The sequence below is a fragment of the Helicoverpa zea genome, chromosome 5 (assembly GCF_022581195.2).
Source record: "Helicoverpa zea isolate HzStark_Cry1AcR chromosome 5, ilHelZeax1.1, whole genome shotgun sequence".
Lineage (NCBI taxonomy): Eukaryota > Metazoa > Arthropoda > Insecta > Lepidoptera > Noctuidae > Helicoverpa > Helicoverpa zea.
Genome location: NC_061456.1, coordinates 1,792,806 through 1,808,343, shown reverse-complemented (window position 1 = coordinate 1,808,343; position 15,538 = coordinate 1,792,806). Strand labels below are relative to the sequence as shown.

At 36.8% G+C, this 15,538-nt stretch overlaps 1 protein-coding gene across 2 annotated transcripts in view; it reads left to right on the top strand.

Moving 5' to 3' along the window:
• LOC124630171 overlaps positions 1-12,621 on the top strand; it is a 162,900-nt gene extending 150,279 nt beyond the window's left edge. For both annotated transcript variants that reach the window (XM_047163899.1, XM_047163900.1), the window contains exons 4-7: positions 6,412-6,490; positions 6,973-7,141; positions 8,575-8,946; positions 10,342-12,621. In XM_047163899.1, coding sequence (XP_047019855.1) covers positions 6,412-6,490; positions 6,973-7,141; positions 8,575-8,946; positions 10,342-10,684 — 963 coding nt within the window. In that variant the 3' untranslated portion in view covers positions 10,685-12,621. The remainder of the gene's footprint in view (positions 1-6,411; positions 6,491-6,972; positions 7,142-8,574; positions 8,947-10,341) is intronic.
• Positions 12,622-15,538: the final 2,917 nt, after the last annotated feature.

Sequence of the window (15,538 nt, the reverse complement as noted above, 5' to 3'; positions counted from 1 at the left end):
TTACAATATAAGTAGGAAGTAGGATTATAATATAAGTAGGATTATAATATAAGTAGGATATAAGTAGGATTTAATATTCTATCCGTCAAAAATCTTCTGTAATATTTCCATGCATAGAAAGTGTTCTAAATACAAACAATCACCTATTCTTAATTCGAAAACCGTCAAAGAAAATCGATCTATACCACAAATTGCAGTACGTTTATTATTCAATCGCTTTCAGAAACGTATCGCAGCAATATTACTAGGAAATACGTAATAAAACATAGTGCTAACCTCCAAACACGTTAACTCACTTACAATGTTTTTGTAACACAAATATCTTCAAAGCCAAGGTTGGCCGAACCGCAAATGGCGGAGACGTTTAAATTGCTTCTAAGCTTTGAGCCTCGTTTAGATGTATCCAGTAGGCAATTAGAAGGGATTTAGTGTTTACTGTCCCAGTTTACATTAGTGAGTGGGGTAAACATTGGTAAATAATTTTGAGTCTAATTATTATCGTTGGACGTAGCTTAATTTAATTTCAGTACAATTTAATATATGTTTTGCTGTACTTTTGACGACAATCTAAAAGTACTGTCTACATTTCTAAATAAAAATTCTCAACAGTCAACAAAATAAAGCTATCAAATCTCAACGTGCATTTCCATCGGCATCAGAATAGGCATGATGACAAATTTTTAAATTCCTTTGTATGATGTAGGTATACGTCTATTTTATATGAAAAATTATTAATTTTAAGAAAATGCGAAGATTTTTTATCAAATAATTGCATTTTTCTCTGTCCACTTTGAATCCGGCGCGAAAACGCTTGTCAGTGTCATGGTGTCACTTGTGACGTCACGACTGAAATTACAAGACGCAAGTAAGCAACGCTCGTGCAATAATTAAGTTTTTTGTGTTATTAAATATGAATTCGAAAGGGCATAGGTGTTGTGGGGTCACTGGGGGACCAAGTAAGAACACATCCAAAACAACTCCTGATAAGTTATTTGTGTACGTTCCTCACAATACCTACAAAAATACGAAACAAGTGGCTTAAACTTGCAAGACGAGATTCAAAAGCAATATTGCCCAGGGTACAACTTTATTTTTGTGAAGATCACTTTGATGTAAGTTATTACGTAGTTCTCTAGATTCTAGCATAGTTTATAATGTAAATAACTATTTCGAGGTTAGGTTTCATCTCTCATTGTTTTTTAATTAAACTAGTATACTTACATGGAAGTTTTAACATTTCTAAATTCAGCTGAACAAAAATCTTTATTTGATGCCAAAAACTTTCCCAGCATTATGATATCAATTCTAGGCAAATTAGCGCTGTTTGCATTGATAAATCCGGGCTCCATAACTCGTGTTATAAACAACTAATTAATTAAAAACAAAGATCGCAGTGGAAGTTCACAATAACGAAATGTGACGTTCGCGCGCTTTCGCGCGAGTTGTTTTGAGAAATGACGTCACGAGCTCTGATTGGTGTTCAAGATATCATGGCGGATTGCCTTATTTCGTAATTTTATTTTATAAAAATACATATTAATCACATTATTAATAAAGAAAACAATGCGCGTTTTATATTCCAAGCTTCAAGTTTAATTTAATAAATATATTATTTTAATGATTTTTGATGACTGTCATCATGCCTATTAGCACTCTCCCAAAAAATAGAATCGTTCAAACGAGCCTTTAAACGATGCATCGCCTGGCAACAAGCGCGAGTGGCCAATAAAAGAAGAAACAGCAATAATTTAGAGCCAACCATATGGTATTCTTATTTTAAATGCGCTTTAGAACACAAAGGAAAGAATTAGAGTAGCAAGCTAAATCCTTGACCTTTTTGGATGCGTTCCAAACGATGATTAAGACTACTATCTGTGGTTTAGTTTGGAAAATTCTTTTTTTTCTTCGAAATCGATATTTAAAATATTTGTGGTGTTGTTATAATGTGTCGTCAAGCTGTCTAGTTTGAATTCCAATGTGTCATCACTTTTTAACGCTTTGTTGACATATTTTGATGGTGTGAATAGTATTTTTTTTCTTCGAAATTCAAATAGCGGTAAAAATACTGATGACTTGTGCTGACCATAGTTAAAATGTGTAAAAGCAATAGACTCAATCATTCTCTGTTGCCTTCAATAAAGCTAAAGTGAAAACCCCCTGCTATAATTTCAGCACAAATTATTCATACGTTCTATTTAAACTTGAAATATTTTGGCAAAATTCTGAAATAAGAAATTATGTGCTCAAAATAACATACTACCTACAATTTTACTACACGTCTTTTATGAATTTCTGTGGCTGTGCGCAACAATAAGATGTTGTCAAGCACTCTGAACTCTCTTTCACTCAAAAATGTTTATACACTTCACCGCTTTCAGTCATTTTAAATGACTCAAGATGGCTAATCTAAACAAATCAAACTTTATTGGCAATATGCGAAAAGAAATTGACATACTCCTGAGGTCATCGAACTGTACTCTATCTAATGAACGCACTCTATATTCATAGCAACAAGCTTTATATTTTGATTGCCAATAAAATAACAGCTACTTGACTTCAAAACGCGGTCATATACATAACTTTATTGTCGAAATACTCATGAATCGTTTAAACGTGCTGTATACCTAAAATGGCTATAATAATTATTATAATTTATCTGTCTAGCTCTGGTAACAGAGCTTAATAGTTTGCTGCCAACATAATGGCGAAAATGGTGATTGTCATTCATTCTGGATCCGATTGGCCGACCATAAAAAAATAAATTATTGTTTAATTAATTAATTTCTAAAATATACATAAACTTTATTTAAGGAAAATATAGTCTTTATTGAATTACACTTTATTCATGTAGTGTTGCAAATCCTGGTTAGAAAATATATTTTTCTACTTAAGTTTTAATAGTGCCTATAAAAAGCTGGCAGTCTTTAATAACTTCATACTTAACCTTTTTACTACCAACCTTGTTCTCTTTCCCGCGTAAACGAGTTAATTCAGCGCGGAATGTTGGCAATAAATAGGGCTCACTAATAACTTGGATTATATGAATGTATCTATTAGAAATCGATTTTAATTTTATCTTACGTCATAATATTTACGATTGCTTGTTCATATATTTGCGATGATTCTTATTTATCTGATTCGTGTTTTAAGAATACAGTATACTTTTGAATACAGAAAATAATTGATGTATAGTTATGTTATTAGAAGTAGTTAGGCATACCTATGCCTATATGCCTACTCGTAATGTAATAAATAAATCCAAAAGCTACTTCGAACGTGACGCAGATACTAGTTAGATCGATAGATCATAGCATATTTTCATTACATGGCAATGTCTACAATGACAGTAAATTCCCAAGCCGAAACGCCTGAAGGACATGCCCATAAATAACATTTGTCACTCATACCGTACTAAAATCAGCCATGACCCAGCTGTTACATATACCGACCGCAAATACAGACCAACTGTAACACGTTCTCAGAATAGTAAGTGAACATATTCTAAGGCTCTTAAAGTGCGTATAGACCAAAGACACGTAGAACTAAAGCTAAGACAAAATCACTCTTTCTTGACCCGTTAGTACTAAACCACCTTTGTGAAAGCAGAGAGAAAAACGAAGGAACGATCTGCATTTGTTTTCGTTTAATAAAAGCACACTTACTGGGTGGGTATACAAAGAGTGTTCGTTGTTCGCTCGTCCTGTTCGTTTCGTCTAAAGGCACTATTAGATACATATTCCGTACATTTACAAACTGGCACAATTGACAATGTAATCGACTGATGACTTCATACTAAATAAACTCACTCGATATACCTAATTGGATTCGGAAAATTCACTAATGACTTTGACACATTGAGAGTGACAGCCCTGGGGCCCGATTCTCCTAATTTTACTTAAGCGACATACGATTCACGTTCGACTCGATTCGACTGAGATCCAATCCCGACTCGATTACGATTGAAGCGTATGTGGCATTCCGCTATTTTTTCTTTGAAATAAACGTTTTTATCCTTTTTTGTCATTCAATAATGAATTATTTTGTCTGCATATGATTTACGATTGCAAAATGATTGTACAGCAAACTACCCGTATAGACCAAAATCACCGAAATAGCAGACCAATCGCACACCAATCAAATGTCAATCGAATACGATTGGTCTTTTATCAGTAGCAGAATGCCCGATATGGTTAAAACTGCTATTGCGATTCGATTTCTATTCGATTTTGACATTATTAACTTAGGAGAATCGGGCCCCTGATAGTGAGAAGGTCAATTGAGGTTGAGATGATGATGATCAGTAAAATTGATAGATTGCTGAAAGTATTACAATGACCTGATTTATTGGTGCGAACTTATTAGGGTCAAAAATGCGTGAGTCATAAAAGGAAACGTCTTAGTCACCACTTGGTCGAATTGTATGCCTTTTTTCAGGCATCTACGTATTTCCATATTTCTGCATTGATTGACCCTCGAAAACGTTTAAAACACATACGTTGTAAAATCCAAAATATACTTATAGCAGGTATATGACTGCATTACTAGATCCCTTCCTTTACTATTTGACTGAAAAGTCCTTGAACTTTACGGAGGTTTCCATTGGTAAATACAACTTTAAAACTTCGCAACACATATTTACCTCTCCGAATTAAACAGACTGCATAAAACTGCATCGTATTACCCATTTGTTCCACTTTCCTATAATATAAGAATTGCATTTGTACCACTTACAATTTTAGGTTGGTGTTAATTGGCACAGTTCATGTTCACTTGGCAAATACTCAAGAGTTAGTAAAACTGCAATAAACAATAACATCATTATTTTATGACTGACGCCTGGTCGACGCGGACTCGATCTAGCCACGAAGGACACTCAAAAGTGTAAATTCGCATGAATTTAGAGAAGTTGTACAATAGTAAAATATGTAATTCTAGTCATAACCTACAACATCTCGCTGTTCGCTGTCCACTGCCGAACATAGGCTTTCCCAATAAGCAGTCCCCATCCCAGTCTTGGACGGCTATTGTCCAATGCCAATCTTCATATTGTCACCCTACGCATTCTACAACAGCATCTCCGAAGCTAAAAAATATCCGAACGCATGCCGACTGCGGTGATATGGGCAAATCTACCCAGCTTAGGTAGCCCCTTGTCCAGCAGTCCCTTGTAGTGCTAGTCCCTTGTAGTAGCAGTCTTTGGGCGACTACACAAACTTCAAACATAAAAACCCGACCGTTTCATAAAAAATTACGTTGATTACCTTTCTAACACTAAATAAAGTATAAGCACTTCGCGTTACAGTGTAATAAGCATTTTCTGCGAAAACCATTGAGATTTAGGTCAGAATCCATCAGTCACGTTTGATCAAACATTCCTGACACTTCAGGGCTCTTCAAGTGGATTCTGAAAACTCAGCAAACACTTGACGTGAAATTAAAATATACGACTTTATATTAAGGAGGTTTTAATATACTTAATTATGTATTATAGCAATGGCAACGTAAAATTAATAAAGCTTTATTTAATAATTTTTACATGAAAAGAATCATCAATATTTTTTCTATTTAATATTAGGAAACATTTAGAATAAACACTTGCTAGGTTTTTAATTGCAACTAGATAGTTATCCTGACCAGCTAAAACTTTAACATGATTAACCCAGTTTTACAAAATAAGTAGTATTGTTACTAAGTAAGTTCCATGAAAGGAACGAAAATGCCCATTCAAGTGCCATAAAACTTATGCTAAGGACTTGGCATCTCTCCAAATAGTAGTCACCAATCGCCACATTCGCTAAACTTCATTATTATTTCACAGAAGTGTCCCTAATTTCATTAATTCTAACCCACAGCCTTACAAGTAATTTCGCGGACCCCCGTAATGAATACAAATAGAAAACGACAATAAATTTTGGAAATCCCAACGGTACGAAGTGTAAAATAGATCATAAAAACAGTTCCTAGACCTACGCCCTTCATTAATATGCTTAAAACAAGGCCTGTAGTACTTTGACGGAATAACAATCAAAAGCTTTAGTCAATAAGCATATAGATGACAATATGTGGTCATTAGATGACGAGTAAGGTGACATCAGATTTCCTGACACACCTATCGTAAAGTTCTAGTAGTAATTAAGGTTTCAACAATGATGTAGGTGTAAAGAATGATACAATCGAACTTTAAATTGCATAGTTGAATATCGATACATGTTGTCATGATCAAGAATAGAATCGTGATTACCCGATTCAAGTTCAAACTAAGAACTTTTCAAGTACAAACCTCTTTTATTGAAAAATCTCGTTTTTGGGGCTGCTACGTTTATCGCGGGGTTTATCCCCTTCATAAAAATAGTACCTCTGCAATTTTATTTTTAGCTTGTAATAGTAAAGTTTCTTTTTCATTATTTTCAGGATAAAGACAGCAACCTGACAGTACCAGCAAGATGGGAAGACAGGAATCTTCGTAAATACCTCAATCAACCTGACGTCGGTATGTATTATAAAAATTAAAATTCATATTTCATTATTAGCACAGTATATCTTAATTCTGGTACTCAATGTAATAAGCGAGGAAAACTGAGCAAAGTTAAGCAATAAAGAAGTTGTGAATACTCTTGATAGCTCATTTCACTGGTGCTTGTTTAATATACGAGGCATATTATTAAAAACTTTTTCATACAAAAGCGAAGACCTGTTTCAGACTTGTACTATATTTATTATTAAAGGCAAAGCCCGGTTTTTTGATCTTTAATAAATGAACTTTAATGACATGCCTATACATTACGATACGGAGTTAAGGCCAAAGAAACGATAGATGGATTGTGTGAAAGTTAAAATGGTTAGATAACATTTAACTATGACGGCAGATAGATGAGTAATGGAAGAAAAAAACATAATATAAGGGCAGGAGAATAATGAACGGTCTCCTGAAGATATAGCCAAACTCAAATCTCTTATGCCTTCTGTCAACAGTGAAGGCGTCTCGATGGATTGGTGGTATCTATGACTATGGAGTCAAATCGTGGCGTTGGGGCGGCGATCTCCGCAAGATGCATTACCAATCATTCTCCAAGATGAAGAAGATGAGCCCTGAGGAGCTCAAGTGGCATTGTATTGCTATGATGCCGGAGTTGCTCTACAGGTAAGGCTTGTGAATATCATTTTGTTAATTTTATTACTAGTATTATAGGACTCCGCAATGATACAGATTCCATTCACCTAAAAGCGTTAATATTGCATCATTTATCTTTTAGCAATTTGTCCTATAAGTTTGTCGAATAAAGACCCCTAAAATCTAAAATTTTAGAAGATTACTTAATCAACTTTACATACTAAGATACCAATAAAAAACTTATAAGATGAACAGCGAATAGGTACTATAGACGATCTCGTACCAATTTTCCAATAAATACTTAATTCCTTAAACCCTGCTTCAAAAAGTACGCAGAATCGGCACAAATTGCGACTTAACAATATACAATAAGAGTCGGCTCCAGTTTCTAGAAGCAATACATAATTCGTGACAAACATAAGAGTGTGGCCACTCAAGGATGCCGACGGGATTTCGGTTACAGCTTAAAGCTCTGGAATTCGGATAAATCACAATAGATGTTTGACGCATACCCAATTCATAAGCGACAGCGATTTTATATTTGGGACCATCGCTGCTTCGCTGATCTTTTCGAAAAATAAATATTTACTAGCCCTTTGTTTTAGTACTTAATCGGTACCAACTCTTTGTCGGTTGGTAATCTTTCTATGCATATAGTGACTGTGAGAATTTTTTGTATGATTTGTGGTCGATATCTTTTCAATTCTATTATTATTTTGTATACAAATGCGTGTTCAGAAATAAGCTAACTAGTGGTAGCAAAATTTTATGATCGAGGCCTTCAAATTCACGTTTCAAATAACTTGAATCATTAACATTTATAGCCAGCCTGTTGACATAAACCAACGCATAGGTCAATTGTTTCTAATATAACAATAAAATCTAATTCGTGTCTATTCATAAAATGACATCATTATTATATTCCCGCTCTCGCTCTTCCCATAGATCACAAAACGCTGAAACTAAACGCGTCTCACCAAAGAGTTCCCGCGAAATCCAATAAGTTTTATGATTCTGTGGCTCTGTAGGTCTTTTGTCTCTGGTAGTGACGTCATCTTACAGTATACCCACTATTTTTAACCGGCAGCTTTTATGGTTCTTTTAAAATGTGAAGGTCATATCTTTTGGCGCCTTATGGAGTGATCATGGGTTTCTCATGGGAACTATAATAGGAGGTAGGTACTATTAATGAGGATTTAGGTTAGGGTAATGAAGGAATTTGTACGCTGTGTAAGTGTCGTATGATTATAATGTTTTGTAACACTGTTGAATTTTTTATGTTATCCGTGTCCTTAGCTAATAAAAAAATAATAATATTGTAAAAAAAATATTATTAAATATACCAAAAAAACACACAATGCCCCTGAACTCATTCAGTTAAAAAATTACAACTTAAACACTAACCATTCCTCACTTACTACTAATTGAGTGATTTAATCACAACCACCGCTAATTGGTCACAGGTGGTCTCCCCGCAACTGCATCGAAGCCCGTCACTACATCTGCCAGAGAAAACTCGAGAAACTGCCAAAGGCCAAAGTGAAGGACTTACGTCGTCGCTGGCAACGAATGGGCAAGATCAACGAAATCACCGCCCCAAGCATCAGCCGAGAGGTCAACGACCCTATGATGGTTAATGACGTCACTGTCAACCCTGTGAGGAACCCCAAGCCATTCGATCTAAGACCAAACGTACATCATCCAAGGTTGGGACAGAAGAGGCACGGCCCGAGGTCGAACGCGATTCCAAATTCGAAATACGATTTGAGACCGAATGAGTTGAAGAAGAGATCGAGGCCTATCGTTCATAGGCGGCTCAAGAGACCGTTCCCAGGGTAAGTTTGACCCTTTTTAACAAAAATTTCTAGAATATAAAACTCAAATATTTAACAGGCCATTTAGGGCAGTCAAAACAACTTTATCACGTAAAAAAAAGATACACGGCCCATTAATAATAGTAAATGTTTGGCCAACTTTCTCCATTACCAGACCAACAGCAATCAATTTCTCGGAGCACGTACTTCCGAACGAAAACACATTAATTGTACATTTATTGCAAGCATTGATCAAATTAACTGCAATCGGTTCTCCCTTATCGCGTTCCCTTGACGTGGACGAGTTATTGGAACAGTAGATGTTTCCCGCGGCTTTACTTCCTTATGGGAAGGTTTCCCTTATCCAAACAACTATTGTATGTTCTTCCACATTGCAAAAGCTTATCTCAGTCTAAAATTGATTAAATTTTAGACTGAGATAAGCTTTTGCAATCGATTGAGATTCAATTTTAGACTGAGACTGGACTGAGACTGAGCTGTACGTCGATTCTATAAAATTCAGACAACAACTCGCATTTCACTTCGCTATTCACTCTCACTTCGCATTCGGTTCAAAACGTTCTAAAAGTCATCTGAAACTTTATCTGTCAAAATCTCGAGTTTAGTTTAGTTCAACTCGCAAACACGCTCGCAAGAGTAGCGCTAGTGTAGTTTGAGAATGCCAATCACGAAACTCACGGCGAATTCAGATGCGAAGCTTAGAGTGAAGTCTTATAGAATCACACTGCTGTACACTATGAAATTTTATCAAACTTGAGTATTTCTCGCAAATCTCGTATTTTTTAAAGTAAGAATATCTTGAGGGATTTAAATCTACATAAAAACTCTCTAGTCCTTACCAGGGTCAACGTGCAAGCTGTCTCAGTAGTTAATTTAACCTAAATTGATTCAGCTATTTTACCAGGAAAGCATAACAATCTAACAATACAACCAAATACTAGTGTGATGAGTAGTGTGAGAAGTTAAACAGAGCTTGTCTCTCGTCTACACTTGCTGCCAAGTATGCCACTCGTTGAAAGCTTGGCACTGCCAGCACATTGCACGAACGCGTTGCTAATCGGCGTGAACAGATGGGCTGACGAGACCTTTTGACCTGTAGTTCTTTGAAAAAGTAGCCGACTGAATGTAAATATTGCTTTAACAATTGGGTAGTTGACAGCACTTGGCAACGTGTATTTGTGTGCCTTTAAATAGTATTTTTCTTGTGGATTTTTCAAAGTAACGAAAAGTCTTCTACTAGTTCAGTTTCTTAAGGAAGTTTCATGTGGCAGGATTTGATCCTTATCTTGGAATTTCATGTTTCGACTAACTGATACAGAGGACCCGCAACCAACATTTCGACATGACAAGAAGTTCTAATCAATAAAGCTCACACTATAACAATCTCTATTCCAGTTACACATGGAATCGCCGCGACCCCGAAGGCTCATACCTCCGCAACGCCGAGCTCTTACGCTCAGGCCGCACCGGCCTCACTCCTCAGCAGATCAACGCTCACCTCGCCCGCCTGCGACATCTCCGCGACAAACAGATCGCGCGCCGCAAGAAGATGCGCGACGACGACTGGCTCGTCAACGAACCGCGGCAAGCACTCGCACAGACACACGCACGGACATACACCGTCGACAACAACATCAGCGCTCTCCATCCCAAGACCATCATCGAAGAGTTCAACATGGACATCCCTCACCACCCCGCCGCACGACCCAACGTCCTCACGAACCGCAACGCCGGCTGATCGATTCGATTCCAATGGTCTAACCAACGATCGTTTTAGAATCGATTATTCCTCGACGTCAATAAAGTTTTAAGTTCCTCGAGATTTTTCTTTTGCTTTTATTGCTGATACATTGCGATTAGTTGGCCGATTCCTGTTGTTAGGTGGTTCTCGTTTGCTAATTGACTATTAATATCAACTGAGTGAGGATTTGCTTCCTAATGATGAAGGAATCGGTATTTATATGGATTACGGACGAAGATGGATCTTACCACATAATGTATATCAGCCATATTATTTCGAAACCCGAATAGATTAGTGGTCGTTGATTGGTTGTATGTACGAAGGTTACCTTTCCTAAGCTTTATCGATCGCAATGTATCAAACTATTGTTCTTCTTCTCTTCCTTATAGAGTAGCTAGAACTTACGAACTTCGTCTACTCGATCTTTACTCAAGCTATTTCATCCATACTTTACATAACTGCAATCCAGTGTGCATCTCGTCAATGTAGCTGTAGTTACCACTTTATCGCATCTGTTTACTTTTGTAGTCATTATTAAATACTTCATTTTCTATATTTGTAATATAAAATTACTTTTACGATTAGTCGTGAACGCGTCCACCTCTTTTAATCTAGAGCAGAGACTAACGTTGTATCAAAGTATTAAGACCTCAACACACGAAACTACAAAGAACATGTTACTACGATCATATAGGACTAGATGTTGATAGATCTAACGTAAGAATAATTTTAATCTAAAGATGACAGTCGCATCTATTTTAATTTTATGTCGTTTGTTTATTCCACACGTTTTTAATATTATAATTTCTAATGCTGTGCTTATAAATTAAGTGCGTCGTCGTAATTTGTTTTATTTTTTTGTATTTATAATGTACTAGTCAGTAAGATTTATGGGAAAATATAATTCTAGAATACTAAAAATGTTTAATCTTATCCATAGTTTCGAAAATGTTGATAATGTTAATCTAAATAAAATAAAACTTTTGATGTAGGCACTACCAACTTTAATGTGGGAATCTTGCTATAATTTCAAATTACTATTAAAACTTTCTCACTGATTTAAAGTGTATTTATTAAAAATATTAAGAAATTAACAAATAAAGTGTCGTACATCATAATTGGCATTTCGTGTTTAATTAGCCATGTAAGTTTACGTTCCACGTTTGTTATTTTAGTTAAAACCTAATAAATTAATATTTTTTGTACTAAACTGCCAGTTAATTTAGTCCTCGCATTTATGAAGTAAAATCACATTTCGTGTAAGTTCTTGTAAAATATTTTGCATTTTAAGCAGTTATAATAAAACTTTTTAGTAAATTGTATCCAAAAACTATTGTTATTGTGAAGCCATATCGTCGATTAAGATAACTCATTACTAGCTGAACAATCAATAAAATAATTTTGAATCACTCTCCATTTCAAGGTTCGTTTCAGCTGAATCAAAATATAGAAGTCAGTTTTCATGTTATTTAATAGGATCCGACAATAGGCTCTCGATTTGGACAAATCTGGTTTATATTAGTTACATTTTAGATTCACCAACACATCCATCGAAATATAGCATACAACATCCAACAGTGTTGGTCCATGCATAGCTATAGTAACTTATGTTGTTAGTTTTCGAAAAAACTAGTCTACTAGTAACTAGTGACGTGCTTATTAGTATTACTATCATACCTCAAACTTGTTTTCTTCAAATAAGTAAAAAAACGTTTACAATCTCTCGTAATTTCTAGTAAGTACTAAAAATATCAAAAATATTTTGATCTGTAAATACTACTTAATTGTAAATTTAGTAGTAGCAACGCCGAGGTACTGTGAATTCTTTTTAAGCAAGTGGAGAACTTATTTATAGGAACAAAAATAACTTCTTATTGTATCTTAGGGATTAATATTTACTTTATAACTGTAAGGAAATAAAGAATCATCAGAAAGCTATTGTTTTATTCTAGAAACCACCTTACTTATAAGCTTTTTCATATCTTTCCTACATTATGAGTACACGAGTATATTCCAGTCATCAAATGAATTTTATAAGTCAGCACTGAATTAGGCAAGCACTCTGATTTCTATTGATAGTCTCAACCACTGGCTACAGGTATAATTAACTAGAACTGGACATAGACTCGATTCAAATTCATCTGATTAATGAATAAAAGATAATTTATTTTGTTAAATTGGATGTTGGTAATTGATTGTTAGTATTGAGAAACATAAAATGTAAAAAATAGCCATGGTTTGCTAAAAAATGTTGCCATTCATAAAACGCCGAATGACTATGAATGAATAATGCCCGATCCGAACATCAAAGCAAGGGATACGTTCGCTGCTACCAAAATATACTAAAACATTCATCTATTGCTTATACTGCTATCTATCGGCGAGTAGCAGAACTACTGGCATAGCAAGCTTTTAATACTACTACTGGTTTTAAAAGCTCTCTCTACACTACTGAGCTACTCAACCGAGCATACAGCACCATTTCCTGCTCCGTAAAAATTAAAAGCAATGAATTGGAAAAGTTTCGTGTATTTAGCTTTGATGTAGTTTCTCCTGCACACTGTAGGTGGCGCTACGAGCTTCAAGCTTTTGCAGTGACGAAGTAAGGTAGTCGGAGATAACTCAGTAAAGTCTCAGTACCTATTTCAAGGGCTTTGATGAGGGCAGTGAATGGGTTATCATACGCTTGCCACGACCAACCCATGTATGGGAAATTATGTTATACAGGGACTGTCTTTCAGACATCATATAATCTTGACTCATCAGATTCTTAAGATGACAATATCATACGTTCGTACATAATGTCGAGTTGGAGAAATGAACATAGGAATCCTGTTAGATTTAGAGTACTCAATAGGTTAAGAGTAAACAATGGACATCGTTTTATTTTTGCTATTTGAAGTAAGTGGATAGGTATAATACATTATGTACCATTAATTTACATATCAGGTTCTATGCCGCGAAAACCAGGTTCAATAAACAAATAAATTAAACCAACTTCCCCCTTACATTACCTACACCAGAAATAGGTTCTTCAACATAAATATTTCAGATAACATATCATACCATTACACAGGCAGTTATTTCCAGGGTCTAAATAAAAAAATGGGGTAAAAAAATACATAAATCAGCAACGGATCAACGACCCATTGACCGAATCAGCGTGGTTTCCACCTCCGTTGCGAGATATTGCGATACTGTTGCCATGGTAACCGTGGACAAACAATCTAGCCATTATGTACCAAGAACCTCAAAAGAAACTTTACTAACAATCATTTGCTTGTGTTTAAAATACATTGCTGGTTTTGTCCAATATTCTGAAGGTGCTTTAGTAGGAAAGACGCAATGGATATGTATCAATAATTAACGTCGAGAGCTTTTCTTTTCACAGTACACAGTCTGATCTAGTTAAGTATCAAAACACGCGAAAAGTAGTTTTCAGTAGTCGTATTAAGGGATACGATGTAATCAATTCGATATAAAATTTCAGTAACGCTTTGAATACAAAAGAGAACTGATACGGTCAATTTGTATGTTTTTATGATAGAAAATTATCGCATAAACTCATCACGCTATTCGATTCAGTATCATACAATACCTCTTTATTTTACCTGAGTGGGTGCATACTTCCCTTAAACTACCCTGTTTATTTCTTTTCTCATTTACTTTCTTGTGCCATTCTCTAAAATGTTTCGGAATTCCGATGATTCCCTCTTATGTTTACATCTAGCGCCTCCTGACTAATCTTTTGTTACAGCGTTTTTTTTTTATCGTCTCATTGCAGGGCTGCGGCCTCCTCTCACATGGAGAAGGATTGAGCATTAATCACCACGCTTGCTCAACGCGGGTTGGTGATTTCAGACTATCTTTTTTTTTTTTCCGACGTCAAAAATCATCAAATGACCCCTCCCGCTGTGGGTTAGAAGCGGTGAGGGAGTGTCAGACTCTTACTGACTAAAAACCGTCGTGTTCCGTCATAGGCCTTTTATGTACCAGGGCCGCGGTATCTCTTTCGAACAACCCGCAGCCCCGGCAGGCCTTGGCCCTGCTGGGCCCCGCTGGGGTTGCTGACATCTCTTTGAGGAGCGCGTGGAACAACGCGCGCCGTCGACACGGGTCTGTCGTCTAAGTAGACAGAGGGACGATGAGCCACCCGAACTCACCGCCCACAGACCCACGCCTACGGTGGCCGGGAGTCATCTCGCGACACCCGGCGCCCATGGTGTCTACCTGGTCCAGCGCGGCGGCCGGGATGAGAGGTACGAACTCTCTGGCGTTCCGCCTCCTCCTTCTCGAGCATGACCGCTTCGCAGAAGGAGGCGACGGCATCCCATTCCCTCTCGCCCCGGACCATGGCCTGAACCAGGGCCGGACGCGAGAGGTCGCCGCCGCCCAAAGCCTCGACGAGGACCCGGCGGTGCCCTTCCCATGCGGGGCACACCTGGACTGTGTGGTCTACCGTGTCCTCGGGGCTGTCCGCACAATGGTGACACCCGGGCGCCTCCTCACGACCGATGCGGTGCAGGTACCTCCCGAAACAACTGTGTCCGGTGAGGACCTGCGTCATGCGGTACGTGAGGGCGCCGTGACTCCTCCCGAGCCACTCCTCAAAGAGGGGACTTACCGCCACGATGGTGGCGTGCCCTATTTCAGACTATCTAAGATATACTTAGAATCTTAACTACTCTTCTATCACAATGTAAATGTGCACTTCTTCTACGCAATAAATCCATACGTTGCCTTTGTAGCTTGTTGATTGTCGATACTTTGCATCCATTACCTAATAACCTACATAACGTATGCGTAAAAGTCTTTTACATGCTGTCAAGTTTATTTCCTAATGCCACTTCA